We start from the raw sequence: 18,737 nt of genomic DNA on the forward strand, positions 1-18,737 counted from the left end.
AAGAGGCACCTTCTGTTGTATAATGGCCGACTGAGTAAGACGCCCCCTACACTCCTATTCTTGGAAATGAAATGCTCTCGTGTGGTTCATTGCGATTACAGGCTGTCAATGTGAACTCTAGAATGAGAGAAGGCGCAATAGACCTCGCCCCTACCTTGGGTTGGCTTTCCCGAACGAAACTGGGTTGGATGGCAGGAGACTGCGATGAGGTGGAACTAGACTGAAAGTGCAACCTGCAAAATGTCATTGGATATTTTTAAGCTGGCTTCGTGCGTCGTCCTCGGTGGGCAAACCCAAGCCGTACAACGACACCTATAACTGTTTCTCAACAACTACCTACAAAGCCCTACAGCAGATGCTTACTCCTTCTCTGCTTTAATGACGTCTGTCGTTCGCAAACTTCGTATTACTAGCAGCTTTCAGGAGACGCACCACTGCACGGCGAGGCCACAGTTTGACCGCGGTGGACTCAATGCTCCCCAGCCTGGTAGTACAACGGACATCTCGACCTTCATGAAGCGTGCGGAGGATGCTGTCGCCAGCAGGGGTTACCATCGCAATTACAGAGCTACACCCAAGCCTTTGTCGTTTCCTTACGAAGCGACACCCCTGGAAGTTTTCGCCCTTGCCTTCGCTGTCTTCGCTGTGGTCTGCATTCTGGGCTTCATGGTCATGATCGCCATGAAGATGAGGCGTTCCCGGGCACAGCACCAATCCCACAACTTCCCTGACCCTTGCGACACGAGCCATGGAGGCTCCGAGAATTCAAACGAGGTATGCATCAACAGCGTGGAGCGGCGATATAAGTTCGTGCCGGGACAGGATAGAAACGTGCGGTCGAACTGGGGGGGAAGCAACGAAAATGTTCTGGCACCCAAACATATCTTCAGACACTGGAGAGAGGCCGATGCCGATTGTGAGGGTGTGGCCGAAAAGCCAGGCGCTGATAGTTCATCGACTGGACTTTGGACTGATCCCTCAACGGACGAAACGAAACCCTCATTAGCCAGCAACCAAGAAAGCATAACAGCCGTATCTGGAAGCAGCCCCGCGCAATTCGGCCGGAGAGCATCGCGACCGTTCAACAATAACGATGCAGACGCAAACTCGCGGAACACATACTGCCGGCTGTAGCTGCACTAGACAAGCTCACGACATGGTCGGACTGTTAGACATACAAATAAAAAAGACTCTATTCCCTCGCTCATCTCCCGTCCTAATCTAGGTTTGCCGGCTCCTCAAGGTGATCGCATGGGGGGCCCGCCGGCTTCAGACTCCCTAGCGAGTCTCACGTGCGTGTGACGTAGTATGTTTTTACAGCTGTGATCCGTCAGATCCGGATGCCGTCGTTTATCGGCTCGACGTTTCGGACATCTTATGCCTGCTTCCTGATCTCTCTGGCCGCCTGCTTCAGGCTGGAGTTGCACTCCTCGTATGCGCGTCCGGCTCCGAATCCAACACCAACGAACGCGGGCCACGCTCTGCGCTTGAACAGGAGGACTGAGAAGACGACGCCGAAGCCGAGGCCGAGGGTAGACTTGACGAGGAGGTTGGAGAGGCAGTGGTCCCACTAGAGTCTCGTTAGAGGTGCTATGCTGAATACAGGGAACCTTGGCGGCTGGGGAGAGCTACCTTCTCGTTGAGAAGTGCCTCACTAACGGGGCGCGCCACGGCGCTCGGGGGAGGAGAAACGGAGGTGTCTGACATGGTCGCCGATACCCTGGGGAGCTTCTCGTCAGCGTCAATGGGCCAAGGGGGGGACATGAAGGCATAACTCACACAATTGACTCGATTCGCAATGGTGTTGTCGAGGTCGGAGCTTCAGCTGTTGGAATTGAACCAAGCGATGTTTTCGGAGAGTCCCGGCAAATTGATGATGAACACCCGAGGGCGGTCAGTCTCGGTGTGTCTCTCGGTGACCGCATCCAAGTGGGTGGGGCGGCAGAATCCCGAAATTTTGGGAAAGCTCCAGCCAGAAATCGCGGGGAGTCGCTGCGACTTACACCCGATTGAACTTTGAAAGATCTGCACGTCTTTTGAAGAAACTCGAGGTCGACTGCCTACCATGGATGTTCAAATGACCGACGCAAGTATAGGTCGGTCTTCTGAGACCATCGTACGTCCAGAATTCCGTGATCTTTAACTCCCACTCACCCTACTAACCACTATCTAAGATGTCGGATAGAGACTTGGTAAAAACCGTGCGATCCCTTGACCAGACTGGCCCCGGAGCCAATGGCGAAAATATCGACCGGGTATGGAAGCAACTCACTTCGGCCAACCAGAGTCCTTTCTCTGCAGCTGAAGAAAGCGTTCTCCGATGGCTCCTCAAGGTCATGAAAACGAACAATGACGAAGCCGAGACGATCCGACGATTCCCTCTGACCTGGCGCATACTCGGCTGCGCATTCCAAAGAATACCACTCTTCTCCCTCGCAAAGTCTCTCGCCGACCGAAAGTTCATGGCTGTCCTGCAGCAAACACTCAAGGGTGTTGCAAAGCCCAGCACCGGGTCCGAGAAGACGTCGGATTCGAAGTCGAAGAAGAGGAAGAGGACAAGCACCGCGACATTCCAGCTACACTCCCTCAAATCTTTCGAAGGCTGCTTGGGAACGGGTGAAGCTATCTTCTGCGCACTGAAGACTCTCCTGGCACGTCTGGACCCGGCGGCGCAATGGTCCGCCCACGACAGGATGGGGGCGGAACACATCAAGGCCCTCTTCGCGCAACCCGCAACTGATGTGGTAGAATATCTCGGACCGCTTCTTTCAATTTGCGACTCTTCCCTGGCAGTGTCAGACCCCGAGCCGTTTGAGGCGCAGGAGTCGTGGGTCAGGGTCTTTTCTTCCACTTGGGAATTGCATCTCCAGGGGAGCGCCGATGCGCTTGAAGTAGCGACGCACTTCTCGCGCACGTCGTTTTCTATTCTCGGCAAGATAAAGCAACGGCAAGATGTTGAGGACTCGGTGGCCAGGCTATGGGCCCGAGACCTCGACAGATTTCTGCAGCGTAACCTGGTTCTGCCGGCAAGGTCGGCCTACCTGAACAGAAGCGACCTCGAGGTCGTCATTCGTGCCTTTGAGATGGTGAAGAGCAATGCCTCAGCCTCCGTGCCCATTCTATACAGCATGGTATCAGCTGCGCCGAGGGTTGTTGGTGGACTTACCACGGCTAAGGCCGAGGATGCCTGGATGCAAGAGGTTTTCAAGATGTCTGAGCGTATGATCAAGCAACTGTCCAGCGACAGAAAGTCGCAGGCAATGAGCGCGGTTCTCGAGGAAGCGATCACGAACAAGTCCCGCATCGCCCTGGATGACCTTCGTATGGTCTGCAACAATTACGCAATTGCCGGCAGTCCTAGCGAAACCGACTGGCGTCTCCTTTCACTTGTTGCCAAATGCGATGCGGATGTCTTTTTGCAGTCCGAAGAGGGCCTGCAACTATTCGACCAATTGTGTGACAGAATCACCGCAGCTGGGGCGGAGGCTGACGAGGCGACCATGCGTGACCTCATCGAGTCCTTAATCACCGGCTTCGAATCCGCTCGTGACTTGTCGACGTTCTTGCAGAAGTGGTTCGCCCAACTTTCCAAGTTTGAAGACAAGGCGCTGCGCTTTGGAGACCGGCCAGTGTGGTTCACCAGGGTGCATCGCAACTCAACGCTTATCGACGGCATCGAGAAATCTTTGACTACCAAGCAAATTGTCAGCTTGCTGCAGTGGGTGGAAAGCCATGAGAACCTCCGACCGGCAGCAGTGCTCACATTCCTCAACACCATCGCATCCGCCATCACCAAAGACGATTTTGCAGATGCTGTCGGCACCCAGCTCTCAGATCTCGCGCTGAAGGTCTGGTCGTCCAGCAAGACTCCCTCCGATATCCGTTCTCTGCGATGGAGGATCGTCTCCAAGACGGTTTCGTGGCTCGACTACGAACGAGCCACCGCCCTCTGGGACAAGGTTCAGGCCGACCTGACGAAAGCACTACAAAAGGCCAAGTTCGACGACGAAGACACTTGCGAAGCTCTGGAATGCGCATACTACTTCTGGTTGGCCATGTATCCAGATGGCCGCGATCAGACCGATCTTGCTTCACTGCTGTCATCTTTCATCGAGAGGCTGTTGAAGAAGGTGAAGTTTGAAGATCTTCAAGGGTTGTTTGGTGCCCCTGGCCTCTCAAGCATAGATACCTCCGACGTTCCCAGGTTCTGCTCGGAGTTTCCCCTTGCCGCTTCGAGGCTCGTTGCTTTGCTTGCCAAATCCTCAGGCACTTTGCCCGATTATCTGCAGCGGATGTTGAGCGAGAAGGTTTCCCAGAACAGCAAAACACAGCTGGCAAACGTTTTCCATGCCGTCGTATCAAACGAGAATAACTTCTGCAACAGAAAGCTTGCCGGCGGGGTGGTCGATTACGCCATCGAAATCCTCATGAACATCTCCGGTAAATCTTCCCCCTGGGCCGAGGAGCGGAGTAGGGTCATTATGGTTGAGCTGTCAAGAATGCCAGATGAATCTATCACGAGGCAGCAGAGGGAACGCCTCATGGGAATCTTGGTCCCCAAGGTCCAAGCGGCAGAAAAGATTGAACTTGCAAACTGGCATCTGGTTCTGGGATTGTTCGTGAAGATCATGCGGCGCCCAACCTTCTACCCGAACATGTCATTCTCTGACCTTCAGGACATTGCAAACTCGTTGGCGCCGCTATGCGACGGGAGCGACTCTACGACGGCTCTCGGGCTGTCCCAGCTTCTGTACCAACTGGTGACAGCGACTGCACGTCAAATGAACGACCACCAGGAGTGGCGTACACAATACTTCGGAAAGGTTTCGACGCTCTTGAAGGATCTTGCGGGGGATGGCTCTTGTGTGCAAATGACTTTGCTCAAAGCGCTGCTCGTCGTGGTGCTCCCCGAGGCTGGTTCGAAGGAGAAGGTTGCTGTCTTTGACATTGACGAGACGGCGTCGGCCTTGGGAAGCCTCATTCAAGACACATTGAGCGGTTTCGCCAAGGCGTGGCGCAAACAGAAGGTTGAAAAGACCTTGGTCAACCGCGTGCTGATTGCACTTGACGCAGCTGAGGCTCTTCCAGAAGCTGTCGTCAAACAGATGAAGGTCAAGGTTTCGCAGCTGGAGGAGTCCAGTCAACAGGCCATCTCCAGCGGCTACTTTAGCGGCTGGAAGCTGCAGTCGTTCCTCATCAAACGATTCCCTTCCAAGGTGGCCAATCCTCAACCGACTTCGTTCGGGCAGCTTTTCAGCAGCGCCTCGTCCGCGCCGTTGCCCAGCGGCCCAGCCCCGGACCCGCTCGCTGACTTCAACCGACAAACTGTACTTGAAGATACTGTCGATGCGGCTATGGCTGGCCTTGACTACAACGGCAAGGTCCAGTACGTCCAGAATCTCCTCGCCGGCGTCCAGACAGACGCTGCCTCCCAGGCCGGCCCTTCTTCCGAGGGTCAGCTTCTGGCCATCCATCGGGTAGTGTCGCAAATGACGGGTAAGTCTTCAATCCTCTTCGCGTAACTTAGACAAGCACTAATAAGCAATCCAGAAGCTCCCGCCGGCCTCGAGAAGTGCAAAACCTTCGACCTGGCCACGGCCCATGGCACGCTAATCAGGTATCTGGCTCAGACAAAGACTGTCCGCGAGTTCGTCAGGACCGCCGAGGTTCTCCAGCAGCTCCTCGACGTAAAGTCAAACGCCATGACTCAGTGGAACATTGAAGCAACCCTGAGCACAGTCGCTGTGATTGTCGCCGACGACCCCGGTCACCTCCTCGTGGCCTCCTCGAGCGTATACCAGTGGCTCTGCAAGCTCATGGAGGTGATCATCAAGAAGCACCGCCTTCGCCTCGAGGGCCACTATCACATCCTCGTTACGACCCTCGAGGCACTTCTCGGCGCCCTCACCCCCCACCCGTCGTCATCGGCACAGCACAAGGCATCGGCGTCCCTCAGCGCCAAACACGCGGCGCAATTTACGCGCCTCGTCACCCTTATTTGCGAGCCTGCGGCAGCGGCCGTTTCGCGTGTGCAGCACCTGAGCGCTCTTGATTCGGCAACAGACGCGGCCAAGCGGTCCGCCGGCCGGCACATGTACCTCGTCCTTATGGCGTACGTCAAGATGCAACTGGACGTTGACGTGCCGCGAGATGTCCGCGAGGCGCTGGAGCCCGGGATGAACTCCATTTTCAATATCACACCGCTCGAGGTGAGGAAGATCCTCAACGACAGCATGGATACCAGCGGAAGGGCTATTTTGAGGGAGATGTACAAGAGATACACCAAGTTTGGCAAGTGGAGCGGCGTATAAAAGAGTGCGTGGGTGCGTGGAGGCTGTGTACAAGATACCCTAGATATAATACGGCATTTCTGACAATGTTTACATGATTAAGTTCAAGCACCATGGGTCCTGCAAGACGATAGGGCTCAGTTGCTGGCAGTGTGTCCATGCCACCCATAAGTAGCATCTCCCGACATTGGTGACGTGGCTGCAGGTCAGACTTTGCCGGCACAGGGAACGGGTCTTTGCCTAATGAGTCTGAGACGTAACGCCTCGATGGCGACCTGTATGGATCGCCGATGCCCGTGGGTTCGTTGATTCCCGGCCTTGGTGGGCTCCACCGAGTCGAGAGGACAGACCCGATCGTCCAAGGGTCCTGATGCATGCATGCTACGAGTGGTTAACGTCTCGTCTTCGATGCATTGCTTAGAGAGTAACGACACATCGCTTGCTAGGATAAAGGACCTCTCTACCACAAAAACCATTTCTATTGGTTCTTAATCGTTGGCATGTGTGCGTGCCTGTGGCTTGTTGTCGCCCGAGTAGGTAGCAAATGGAGGGAGGGAGTTCGGACCGGGTGGGGCCGGATATTGACAACCCGTCCTCACGCCTTCGATTTCGGCTTTCCATAGGTAGCCGGGTGACCATGCTTCTTGCCATAGTTTCTACACTGCCTCAACAGATCGGGCAGCATAAACACCCAAACCCAGGAGGTGACCCAGATCATGAAGGTGTCGAGCACCCAGTTGTTTCGCAAAGAGCCGCCAAGGCCGCTCCACTTCATCAAGCTGCCCAGAAACGCAACGGTGACGAAGTACTCGCCCCTCTCCAGGCCCTTGATGGACAGCCGGGCGACCTCCTCGGGCGATTGCACGGGGTCGAGCTCCTCGAGCTGATGGGTGATCTGAGGCTTGGTCTCGTTCTCCCTCTCCAGGCCGGGGCTGGTGATGGTGCCCGGGAACACCACGTGGATCTTGACGTTTTGGGGATACAGCAGGACCTCCTGGGAGAGGGTGTCGGCCAGGCCGCGGATGGCCCACTTGGACCCGGCATACGGGGCGTAGCCAGCGACGGTGAAGAAGGCGACGACGCTGGTGGTCATGATCAGGTGCCTCGGCTCGTCCTCTACGGGGGCGTCGGGGGCGAGCCACTCGCGCAGGATAGCATGGGCCATCTCAGCGGTGCCGTGGAAGTTGACATCCATGTTCTTGCGGGTCGCGGAGAAGGGTACCTCGGTGAAAAAGCCGGTGGTGGCCATGCCGGCGATGCACCAGACGATGTCCGGGCTGCGACCGCCGTTCCAGGCGGTGGCCTCGGCGACGATGGGGGCGGCATAGTTCTCGACGGCGACGTCGGCAGTCATGTACTTGAAGCGCTGGGTCTCGGGGTGCTTGGCGGCAGCCTTGAGCTCGGCGACGAGCTCCTCCAGGCGGGCGGCGTTGCGGGCGACGAGAATGAGGTTTGCGCCCTTTGCGGCGAGCTGGAGCGCAACGCTGCGGCCCATTCCCTCCGAGGCACCGGTCAGGAGGATGGTCTGGCGGAGCAGTTGGGTTAGTGGCCGGTCGATTGACAGGCGTGGGAAGATCGGGAGGGCCTCCTCACCTTGCCATCGACGGGCATGTGGTTCTTCCTGTTGAAGAGACCCATGGCGGATGCGAATAGTAGGGCAGCGAGGCCGGGTAGGGCGATCCACAGGGCCTGTGATGTGTATTCCATAGCTTGAGGGGCTGCGAAGGAAAGAAAGACCAAAGGCGCAATCGAGACAAGGCAGATGCCACTGGTCTCTGTGCTCGGCTTGGTCGGACAGTGACTTTTGGTCAAGGCATGCGATTCGCACGACGACGCAAGGCCAAGAGTAGCTGCAGAGGGCCAGTTGGAGTTTAGCCAGGACGCTCGCGGCGCAGGGCCTGGTGTAATCGGGATCTCCCGCCCAGCTTTAGTGGAGTCGCTCAGGTCCGAGTGGGCGTGTCCCCTGGCTTTTTAGGGGAAAGGGGGGGGAGGGGCTGCACAGTCGGGATGTTGTTCAGCAAGCAGTTAGATACAAGGTGATATACATATGGCATTGTTTGAGAAGATTGTCTCGTTCGGACCGATCAGAGGCGTGAGAGACCTCTCCAACTTAAAAAGCTCTTAACGGGAAAACCCCTTACTGTCCCTCGATATTCAAACTTCACCCAGGTACCTATCTACCCACCTACATGAGGTAATGATGCATTTAGAGCTCGTTGAGAGCTAAGAGCCTTCAGAACCGGGAGGTGTCAAAATGTACGAGTGTTCTACTAAAACCACCGGGCCTAAGTCTACTAGAACTGAGTATAGCAGCATCATTTTGATATCGTGATCGTTATGCGAAATTGTGTCACGCATCACAAAGGGTAGTCCAGCTTCACAATCAGGCTAAGGCGGAATCCCATCAGAGGCCATAAGCTATCCGCGTCCCTTCCGGGATGCTGAGTGCACCAACCCCACTATTGGCTCCGTGCAATCCGGCCAATGGACATCGGTTCCACCACCAAATCTCCACTAAAAAGTTCTGCGCTCGACAACGCAAGAACATTTTTCGTTATCTCAGGCGCAGCGAGAGAATCCACCTCCATCTGACGCCCGCCTCCCACCAGCGACACCGACTTGCCGCCTCTTTCCTCAACCCCTTTTTGCTGTAAGAGTCGAACCAATCGGAAAAGAAGTCAAGCAGTCAGTATGGCGAAGAAGCGCAAAGCATCCGCGCAAAAAGCGCACACCGGCCCCAAGGAGCTTGACCCCGCCGACGCCCGTCTCGGTCCTATCACCACCTACGAAGATGTTGCCGATTCGGAGGAGGAGTACTTCTTGAACCGGGACAAGATCATGTTCGACGAGGGCCCCAAGTCCAAGAGGAGAAAGAGGGCCGAGGAGGAGGAAAAGTTCCTGGACAACTCGGAAGAGGAGATCCTCGACCTCGACGACGGCGACGATTCCGACGAAGAAGACACCAGGAAAGCGCCCAGCAAGAAATCCAAGAAGGCCAAGGCTGGAGCCGAGTCCGACGAGGAGGGCGAGGGGGAAGGAGACGAAGCTGACCCGACCTGGTGGGGTTCTTCTAAAAAGGAGTACTACGATGCCGACCAGATCGAGACCGAGGCCGATGCCCTCGAGGAAGAGGCCGAGGCCAAGCGCCTGCAGCAGAAGAAGCTGGCCAAGATGTCCGAGGAGGATTTCTTGTTCGACGAGGGCGAATGGCTGGCCACGAAGCCTGACGAGGCGGAAGACCAGGACGTCGTCACCGAGGTCCTCAAGGATGTCGAGGTCACGGACGACGTGGGCCCGGAAGAGCGCGTCAAGATTCTTCAGAGCAGATACCCCGAGTTTGAGCATCTCATCAACGAGTTCCAGGAACTGCAGCCGCAGCTGTCCGTCCTGCAGAAGGACGCCCACGGCAAGTCGAGCCAGTCACTAGAGGCAGTCAAGTACTGGATCCTCGGCTGCTACGTCGCTGCCCTCGCCAGCTACTTCGCCATTCTCACATCCCCGGCGCGGGACGATTCATCAACCAAAAAGACTCTGGACCCCGCCGAACTGCGCGATCACGACGTCATGGAGACGTTGCTGGAGTGTCGTGAGGCGTGGCAACAGGTCAAGAGCGCGAAGCCGTTCCTCCCTGACGATTCCATGGATGACTCGTCTGCCGAGGAGGAGATCAGTGCCGTGGACGACGTCGACGAGGCCGCGTTCGCCGCAGCCAAGGCGGAGCTCAAGAAGCAGAGGAAGCTGGACAAGGCCGCCAAGGCGAAGAACAAGCAGGCCCAGAAGCAGGCACAGGCAGTCGAAGAGTCCCTCGCGGATCTCGACGACCTGCTCAAGCAGTCCAAGAAGAGCAGCAGCTCGAAGAAGGCCGCCGCCAAGGCCGCCGAAGACGGCGACAACTCCGACTTTGGCGAAGAGGAGGCCCTCGACGCCCGGGCGGCCGCCGAAAAGGCAGCCCGCAAGAAGAGTCTGCGCTTCTACACCTCGCAGATTGTCCAGAAAGCCAACAAGCGCGCCGACGCCGGCCGCGACGCTGGCGGCGACGTGGACATCCCGTACCGCGAGCGTCTCAGGGACCGTCAGGCGCGTCTCAACCGCGAGGCTGAACGACGCGGTCAAAAGTTCGGTGCCGACCTCGGCGACGACTCCGGCAGCGAGGGCGACGACTCCAGGACGGCGGCGGGCGTGCGCGAGGAGGGCGACGACGAGTACTACGACATGGTGTCGGCATCCTCCAAGAAGAAGAAGGCGGAGAAGGAGGCGCTGTATGACGCGCTCGCGGCGGCCAGCAAGGCGGACCGCATCGTCCCGCAGGAGGTTGTCGGTGAGGACGGCAAGCGCAAGATCACGTACGCCATCGAGAAGAACAAGGGCCTGACACCAAAGCGCAAGAAGGAGGTGCGCAACCCGCGCGTCAAGAAGAGGATGAAGTACGAGGAGAAGCAGAAGAAGTTGAGGAGCATGAAGGCCGTCTGGAAGGGCGGCGAACCCCAGGGCGGATACGGGGGTGAGATGTCTGGTATCACGACGAATATTGTTAGAGCGAGGAAATTGTAGAGCTGGGCCGCTGTTGGGTTCCTCAAATAATGCAATGGGAATACAAAAGGTCCTTTCATCTCGTGGTTTCTCTTTGCCTTTGTGTTCTGTTCGTAACCTCATCATTGATTTCAGGACTAGTGTGTCGTTTGTGTGTGTTGTGACTTGTCTCGCATTGCTCCTACCAAGGCAGATGGAGACAGGTGCCCCCATGTCATACCTTAGGTGCCTGCAGGTGGTCCCTGAGCAAGGTATCTAATCTATCTGTACAGAGTACGGGTACCGGAGCTCGAGACACTTGGCCCCACCAAATTCCATTTGGCCAGAACAGCTCCCTTCAGCTAACATTACACCCTCCTTGTGAACCTCAACCACAGAACAAGCGCGATACCAGCGCAAGTGGTCCCACGACCTGTCGATAATTTCTAGACGAGAGCTGCTACGAATGAACCCGAATGTCCCCGATAAACCACCGATAGCCCTCAATTGACGGAACCCCCTCTCCCCCCCCCCGGAAACCCGCACCTTTCTACCATGGCGACACCCGACATATCGACCCTCACCTCCTCCGCCCAGATCTTCTCCTCCAACTACACTCTACCGCAGATCCGCGCCATCCACCGATCCCTTCATGTCGAAATCGACGAGAAGGCGAGCCGCCTGCGCACTCAGGTTGGCAACTCGTACCGCGACCTCCTCGGTACTGCCGACACCATCGTCCAGATGCGCAAGGACAACGACGCCGTCCAGGGCGTCCTGGGAGGTATGGGCGGCCGTTGCGGGCGCGGCGTCGTCGGATCCAAGGTATCTGGTCTGAGCGGGTTCGAAGACGCCGTCAGGAAGCGCACCGGCGGAGACGTCGGCATCGTCGCGAAGGTCAGGCTGCTCGAGACCTGCGCGCTCGTCGTCGGCCGTATGCTCAAGGGCTCCGGTGCCGAGATCCAGGATTTGAGCAAAGGAGATAGGGTCGTCCTCGCTAGCAAGGTGCTGGTGCTGAGCCGGCTTTTGGTGAAGAGCCTGGGAGAGGAGGAGAGGCTGGACGGGGACGTCGGCCACGCTGTTGAGGCCACGAAGAAGAGCTTGGTTGGCTTGAAGAAGAGGTTGTTGCGATACATTGATGGCTTGTTGGAGCGTACAGGAGATACCATCAAGCAGGAGGATGTCCTCAAGGCATTGTGTGCCTATAGCTTGGCCACCAGCTGCGGCGCCTTCGACGTCGTCACCCACTTCTTGGGTGTAAGAGGCGCCGCCATGGCGCTTGCTTTCGAAGTTGAAGACAAGGAGCGGCATAGGAGCACGGGAGACGTGCTCAAGAGTCTGACGCTGTACACAAGGACGCTGTTAGATGTTCAGGCCCTCGTACCTTTCAAGCTATCTGACGCGCTGTCGAACCTCAAGAAGAGCCCCTTGCTAGCGGACATGGCACTCAAGAAGCTTGAGGGCCTACGCCTCGACGTCTACGAGCGATGGTGCGGGGAGGAGATCCAGTTCTTCACCCCCTTCATCCGGCACGATGACCTCGACGGCCCGCGGGCGAGGGACATGCTCTTCAGCTGGGCCGAGAAGGGCAGCGAGGTGCACATCGACGGCCTCAAGAAGACCATGGAGCGCATGGTGGAATTCAAGGCCATCACCGAGCTGCGGACGAGCGTACTCCAGCTGTGGATCCGCGAGGGCGGCAAAGCCCGTGGTTTCGACCCCTCCGAGATGCTCGACGAGCTGCGCGGCGCCATCAACGGTCACATGCTGAACCTCGTCGAGACCAAAGTCAACAAGCTGCACCTCATCGGGTCCGAGGTTTCGGCGACGCTGGACTCGTGGCGGGACGGCGTGACGGATCAGCCTGTGGAACTCTGGAACGTTCGCAGCTTCGACATCGACCTCATCAACGGAGCGGATCACTTCTTGCAGGAGCTCGTAGCCAGGTTGCACGGCCGGAATGACTCGGTCTCCAAGGCCGTGAACGGGTTTCAGTCGTGGCGGCACATCATTGAGGAGGTGGGCGACGTGGTGGAGCACCTGAAGAGGCAGCGTTGGGACAACGACATTGACGAGATTGAGGACGAAGAGACGATCGAAGAGAGACAGCAACTGCTCAGCAAAGATGACCCTAGAACGCTGCACGAGAAGCTCGACTCGACACTGGTCAAGGCTTTCAAGGACCTGGACGAGAAGCTCACGAGCCTATGGAGGTCTAGATCGGACGCGCAGAACAGCGGCAAGGTTGCCATGTACCTCCTCCGCATCCTGCGAGACGTACGCCAGGGCCTGCCGAAGCTCGACAGCGTCAAGAGCTTCGGGCTGGGGATAGTGCCGTCTCTGCAGGGGCAGCTCGCCGTTGCTGTGTCGGCGCAGCCACTGGAGGCCTTTATAAGCAAGGGACTCACCCAGAGGACTGTCATCGGCCGTCTGCTGTGGGAGGGCAGCCCCGAGCTGCCCACACAGCCTTCACCCAGAGTGTTTCGGTTCCTGCGTGATGTGTCGACGGAGATGAGCGACGCTGGAATGGACTTGTGGAGCGCGGTGGCTGTCGGCGTTATTAAGCAGCATCTCAGGAAGCAACTGGCCGAGAAGTGGCTGGAGGCTCTTGAGGCACATCTTGCGGAAAAGACGAGTGGCGACGCATCAGTATCTGAAGAAAAGCAGGTTGCGCCCGTCGAGGAAACGCCTGAGGATGAGGAAGAGGAGACTTCTGGCGAGGAGAAAAAGCAGGAAGAGGGCTTTGATGCTAGGAAGGAGGAGGATGCGTCCGGCGAGCAGCCAGAAAGCGGAGAAGAGAAGCCAGAAGAGAAGGCTAAGGAGGAGGAGGCCTCCGAAGCCCCCGAACCACCGACAAAAGTGGACGATGACCTTGCACAACAGCGCCGGGACCTTCTGATTCAGTGGCTGTTTGACGTCTCTCTGCTACGATGCTATCTCGACCCTCAGGCGGACAGTGAAAGCAATGAGCTCAAGGGCTTGGAGGACAGGGTCTACGACAGCACAGGCCTGGACAGCAACGACGCGCGGCAGAGCATTGCCAAGTCGTCGCAGGACTACCACAAGAGGACAAACCTGCTTTTCGGCCTGCTGTGATGATTTGTAGTTAGATACCCGAAAAGCCACCGGCCACTTGCGCAAAACCTTCATCTTTTTTTAGAGACTCAGATGGAAAGAGACAAAAACTCTTGGTCTATTTTTCCCCATCCATATGTTCCTTGCTTGTACCGTGTGCAAATCTGACTAGAAATATCACGATCCGGACATGTCCGAGTAGCCTGTTCTCTTGCACCTTCACAGCTTGTGCCTCTTCTCCCCGCTCGCAATCTTGCGGAACTCCTCCTGCGGCACGCCCTTCATGAACCTCTCCAGCCCCGCAAACACCTCGAGCGAGTTCTGCCGGTCCATGATCTCGATCTCGGGCCGCCGGATGAGCGCCTTGATGCCCGTCAGGCTCTCCCCGATCAGGTGCTCGCCCAGCCTCTCGTCGACCTCGCGCAGCAGCAGCTCACGGAAGCGCGCATCCCCGCCCTCGGCCGTGTCGAAGATGCGGTTGACGAACCCGGCGTGCAGCAGCTCGGCGGCCGGGATGCGCCGGCTCATGATGAGCGCCTCGTTGGCCTTGCCGACGCCGAGGCGCTGGACGAGGGCGCGCGAGGCGCCGCCCTCGGCGACGAGGCCGAGCGACGAGAAAGGCGTCAGGAGGAAGGCCGACGGCGCGGCGTAGATGAAATCGGCGAAGGAGATGAGGGCCGCCGAGAGGCCCACGACGGGCCCATTGAGCCCGACGACGAGGATCTTGGGGTGCGAGTAGAAGGCCTGCGTGGTGTTGAGGTTGAAAGCAACGAAGGACTGAAGCCAGTGCTTGTGGGCATCCGGGGACGCGCCCGGCGAGGCGCGGGCGATTGAAACGTCAGCTCCGCTGTGGTTTGTCAGTGCGTGGTGCTGGAAGGGGATGAAAAGAAATGTCCGAATCGGGTTTCCCGTGCCTAAGGGGTTTTCGACGAGGCGTTGCTGCTTTACAGTACCTCCCCCCATCCCCCCCTCTCTCTCATCGTGAGCTTATAAGAGATCGTTACGTGTCGAATGGCGTTCGGGCCGAGATGGCATGTGTCTTATGGACGACAAAATTGGGGGGAAAAGGTATCACTCACGCGGAAAAGTAGCGCCCCTTGGCCGTCAGGACGGTAACAAAGACCTCGTCGTGGGTGGCGATCTCGCGCAGCTTCTGGGCGAGGTCGTAGTACTGCGGCTGGGAGAGGGCGTTGAGCTTGCGTTCGTTGTCGATGGTGAGCAGCGCGACGCGGCCGCGGTATTCGAGGGAGATGACTGAGTCCTCAGGGCCGGCCATGTTTGTCGGATGTGAGTGTCTTTTGTCTTGTCTGTGCAGGGGAATATGTATATGTAGATCTCTCTCTGTGGCTCTCCGGAACTATGGAAGTATTTTTGCGTTATAATGACCCGGTCCCGGCTGAAAGTAGTATATAGCTTGAATGTTCACTCAGTTGACTAGTTTCCTAGAGATCAACTCTCGGGTATCCCACCTTAGTACCCAAGCTCCGGCGGCACCTCGTTTATTAAACACAAGGTGGCCAGGGGAGGTCTACCCCGGACCCCACACAACTGCACCGAGATGCCTCGGCAGGACGGGGTGGCATTGCGGGGGAGTCACCCAGCGCATGGTCGCCGTAGCTGTGAGCTTATTAAGGAAGATAAAAACAGCCCCCAAAGGACTTCACAACGACATCAGTTCAGCATTGTCATCGTATTTTTCTGTTACGAAAGGAAGAATTTTGAACTCCATATCCTATGTGGACCAACGTAAGCGAATATACGCTCCTCTACTGAGTAAACAGTGCGTAGGTATCATCATCAGTGTCGACTGTCGACACGCATCGTCTCGGAGATGCTTCAACTAATGCCCCTGCCATCCACATTCGACAGAGGCGAGAGGGGCGAGGGGCGTGTCATGCTTTCTCCCCAGCACCGCAAATAATAACCGGCCAGCAAGACCTCTCCCTTGTATTTGTAGTGGCATCTGCCCGTCGCCTCAGGTCCGTTTGACCCTGACACTCTCCCTCCGCACCCTCTCCGGCGTTCTGAATAGCTCGTAATCGCCAAAATCACCATCCTAACGGCGTTTCGGTGCGACTGATCGAAGCTTGGGGAAGTTGAGCGGAAGCGCGAGCTTGGCGACGTGCGCGGGCCTGCCCTTCTCCTTGGTGGCGACCTGCTTCACCTTTGCGCCGATCTCGTAGAAATAGTTGTTTATGTCCTTCTGGTCGAGCCGCAGGTCCTCGCGCAACTGGGACGTGTCGACCTCGAAGTTGTCGATGATGCACGCGATCGCGCAGCAGTGCGTCACGAGCAGGTCGAGGTGGAACTTGCGCATCTCGCCGCCGTCCGAGAACTTGCGGCGGATCTGCTCGATGACGACCTGCGGCGCCGGCGACATGCGCTCCTTAAGCTTGTCGCGAGGCGGCACGCGCTTCGTGCCACGCTGCTTGCCCGGCGCCGCCATGATGTAGAAGGTGAAAAGGAAGTAAAAGTAACGCAGCAGCCGCATCTTGGCGACGCTGCCCGAGTCGGCCACCTTCTTGACCCGCGAGGCCACGTGCCGCGAGTAGCACAAGATTTCCTCGCCGTTCTTCGCCGGATCGATCCAGTCTTTGACAGGCACCGCCGCGAGGATCTCGCGGCCGATAAACTCGTCGGGATCGTAGACATCCTGAATGGCTTCGGCCTCGAGGTTGGGCCTGGGCACGGGCTTGGCCTCGTCGACGGCCGCCTGCAGCTGATCGCGCGAGGCCATTGTCGCCGTGACGCCCCCGATTTCCCGCAGAATGGCCTTGGATGCGGTATCGAGCTCTTTCGGTGCGCTGTCTCTGGTCTTGTTGGGGTCGATGGCGTTGAGGGCGACGGACTCGATGGCTTTTTTCGCCTTCTTCGTACCAAACGTCTGGCCGAGATCCTTTTTGAGGTCGTAGTAGCTCTGCACAACGTTAGCGAGTGTTATTAAATATGCCCGAAAGGTTATGGGGAACGTACCTGGTTGTCGGCCGGTGCTCTCATGGCCCCCTCCGGCGCATGCTTCGCTCTGGCCACACCACGAACCACCATCTTCTTCGCCTCTACCACTTGGAGCGTTCCCGTCTTGGGGTCAAAGATGCCCACGTAATGCTTCAAGGCCTGCTGGCTGTCGCTGATGCCATCTTCTCTCGCCGTGTAGTCCATCGTCTGGTGGCTGGATGAGTGCAGGACGAGGTCCTGCGATACCGCAGGGGCTTTCTGCCGCCGCTTGCCGGACAAGGCATCTTGCTTGACGTACGGGTTGAAGGGGATGCTATTGGGTAGCCGGACTCCGGGTGCAGAGGCTGCAGAGCTGTTAGCGTTTTCACCTCTCGCCTCTCACCGCACCACGGGGACTCGGGCGCAGGAAGCCGTACCTAGGACTGGGGGGCAGAGTTGGGGTCTCAGGACCGACGAGACGGAGACTGTTGAGGGCTCAGTAGCCAACTTCTTCTTAGACTTGGACGAGCCGTCGAGGTCGCGCTTTCTCTTCCGTCCGTTTGCGTCCGCCATGGTTACTGCTACGAGTGGTGTTACTGATCGGTGGTGATCGGCCTGGTGGGATGGCTTTCAAGTCCTCTGGAAATATTTTCTGTAGGGGGGTCTGGAGGCCAGAAAAAATGTCGGCGCACCGGCGTTTACCCGTGCGCCTGTTCTCCGCAATAGGCAGGCGGTGTGCTTGAAAGCAGAAGCCGCATGAGGTTGCTTGGGCCTTTCTAGCTGTCTGACAAACGTCACAATTCCCCCAGCCAGAATCGCGCTTAAATGAACAATTGGAAGCTTTGGTAGCTAGGGTATCGAGGTAGGCATCTGACCGTAGGAATTGAAAGCAAACAACTTCAATTGACGAAACAGCCAACTGAGCTTACACCCGCCATCATTCTCGATGACCTACACATCGACTTCACATGGACGCACAATGTTTTCACTCGATGGACCATTGTTGTTTTGGTTCACTTTTTGATTTTTTGAGGAAGCAAATATCTGCCTTTCAATTGTCGTGCACGTCTTGATCCCGGTTCCTAATCCGCGTTGCGTCAAGACACATCATGCTTCCTGCGGCTGATCCATAAACACCGCGTTCCTCATCGTAGCGTCATCTCGACCGATCGTGTTGTCAGGTCCATCTTCGTTGAATCCTCATCAAGGTCTGCAGCATAGTTGCGCGCCCAATCATTCCGTCATGACCCCAAGTCTCATTGTTCCAATCCGTAGTGTGAATGTAGACGTCTCGTGCGTGCCGAGACAGACTGAGTCGCTGGTGACGTATGCTGGCTGTCGCATCCAGAAAGTGCTAGTCGAATGATGGTTCGTTTGCAGTGGTATCATCTCAAAAGATGGTCATGGCCGAGGGGAGGGATGGCGAGTTGTTTATTTGCTGTGAAAACTTGTCAGACAATCCAACGAATTCGAAAGTCCGACCGAGGGATACTTACGAGCGAGCCCTCATCTTTCTTCTCTTGCGCTTGAGACGGCGAACGCGCTTCTTTCTCCACTTGGCTCTCATCGTGAACGACGAACCTGGGAAGCTTGGTTAGCTCTTCGAGTCGCATGCGCAATTGCGGCCGCCAGCGGCGAGCTCCCAAATCCTTGCCGGTATTGAGGCTCTCGACGCGGCGATGGCCGTGGCTGAATGTGGGGCGCTGAACTTACTTGTCCTTTGAGATGAGAGGTGTTGGTGATGAACTTCCTCTCCAATTGCCAGCCGACCGCCGAAGTTTTAGTGGTTGAGCTCTGTAGGGCAGAAAACCCTTTTGCGTCACGTGTGTTTATTTTCGCGGGGCTGTCGCAGCTTCCACGCAGTTCGATTTTAGTGTGACCTCACTGCCCCACCCCAAGACCCCTCGCTTCGGTGAAGTGTCCCAGGGC

The 18,737-nt window shown here is 57.1% G+C and overlaps 8 protein-coding genes across 8 annotated transcripts; 4 read left to right on the forward strand and 4 right to left on the reverse strand.

Annotated features, from left to right (window-relative positions):
- Nucleotides 1-378: 378 nt before the first annotated feature.
- CH63R_02236 (uncharacterized protein) lies at nucleotides 379-806 on the forward strand (the record flags this gene model as incomplete). Its single annotated transcript, XM_018297211.1, is given in 2 exon segments — nucleotides 379-774; nucleotides 789-806. The coding sequence occupies 2 exon segments, from the start codon at nucleotides 379-381 to the stop codon at nucleotides 804-806; spliced, it is 414 nt and encodes a 137-aa protein (XP_018162027.1).
- Nucleotides 807-1,375: 569 nt separating this feature from the next.
- On the reverse strand, nucleotides 1,376-1,925 carry CH63R_02237 (Duf543 domain protein; the record flags this gene model as incomplete). Its single annotated transcript, XM_018297212.1, has 3 exons — nucleotides 1,376-1,570; nucleotides 1,633-1,720; nucleotides 1,780-1,925. 3 exons carry the CDS (start codon nucleotides 1,923-1,925, stop codon nucleotides 1,376-1,378), a joined length of 429 nt encoding a protein of 142 aa, XP_018162028.1.
- A 140-nt stretch (nucleotides 1,926-2,065) lies between these two features.
- CH63R_02238 (Urb2/Npa2 family protein) lies at nucleotides 2,066-6,311 on the forward strand (the record flags this gene model as incomplete). The annotated part of the gene is made up of 3 exons (XM_018297213.1): nucleotides 2,066-2,116; nucleotides 2,175-5,496; nucleotides 5,551-6,311. 3 exons carry the CDS (start codon nucleotides 2,066-2,068, stop codon nucleotides 6,309-6,311), a joined length of 4,134 nt encoding a protein of 1,377 aa, XP_018162029.1.
- A 574-nt stretch (nucleotides 6,312-6,885) lies between these two features.
- CH63R_02239 (Short-chain dehydrogenase) lies at nucleotides 6,886-7,997 on the reverse strand (the record flags this gene model as incomplete). Its single annotated transcript, XM_018297214.1, has 2 exons — nucleotides 6,886-7,815; nucleotides 7,884-7,997. 2 exons carry the CDS (start codon nucleotides 7,995-7,997, stop codon nucleotides 6,886-6,888), a joined length of 1,044 nt encoding a protein of 347 aa, XP_018162030.1.
- Nucleotides 7,998-8,981: 984 nt separating this feature from the next.
- Nucleotides 8,982-10,841, forward strand: CH63R_02240 (Sas10/Utp3 family protein; the record flags this gene model as incomplete). The annotated part of the gene is made up of 1 exon (XM_018297215.1): nucleotides 8,982-10,841. The coding sequence occupies one exon, from the start codon at nucleotides 8,982-8,984 to the stop codon at nucleotides 10,839-10,841; it is 1,860 nt and encodes a 619-aa protein (XP_018162031.1).
- Nucleotides 10,842-11,354: 513 nt separating this feature from the next.
- Nucleotides 11,355-13,895, forward strand: CH63R_02241 (Sphingolipid c9-methyltransferase; the record flags this gene model as incomplete). The annotated part of the gene is made up of 1 exon (XM_018297216.1): nucleotides 11,355-13,895. One exon carries the CDS (start codon nucleotides 11,355-11,357, stop codon nucleotides 13,893-13,895), a length of 2,541 nt encoding a protein of 846 aa, XP_018162032.1.
- A 198-nt stretch (nucleotides 13,896-14,093) lies between these two features.
- CH63R_02242 (Enoyl-CoA hydratase/isomerase) lies at nucleotides 14,094-15,150 on the reverse strand (the record flags this gene model as incomplete). Its single annotated transcript, XM_018297217.1, has 2 exons — nucleotides 14,094-14,721; nucleotides 14,954-15,150. 2 exons carry the CDS (start codon nucleotides 15,148-15,150, stop codon nucleotides 14,094-14,096), a joined length of 825 nt encoding a protein of 274 aa, XP_018162033.1.
- A 780-nt stretch (nucleotides 15,151-15,930) lies between these two features.
- On the reverse strand, nucleotides 15,931-17,381 carry CH63R_02243 (A49-like RNA polymerase I associated factor; the record flags this gene model as incomplete). The annotated part of the gene is made up of 3 exons (XM_018297218.1): nucleotides 15,931-16,791; nucleotides 16,848-17,173; nucleotides 17,246-17,381. The coding sequence occupies 3 exons, from the start codon at nucleotides 17,379-17,381 to the stop codon at nucleotides 15,931-15,933; spliced, it is 1,323 nt and encodes a 440-aa protein (XP_018162034.1).
- Nucleotides 17,382-18,737: the final 1,356 nt, after the last annotated feature.

Source organism: Colletotrichum higginsianum, chromosome 2, assembly GCF_001672515.1.
Source record: "Colletotrichum higginsianum IMI 349063 chromosome 2, whole genome shotgun sequence".
NCBI classification, from domain to species: domain Eukaryota; kingdom Fungi; phylum Ascomycota; class Sordariomycetes; order Glomerellales; family Glomerellaceae; genus Colletotrichum; species Colletotrichum higginsianum.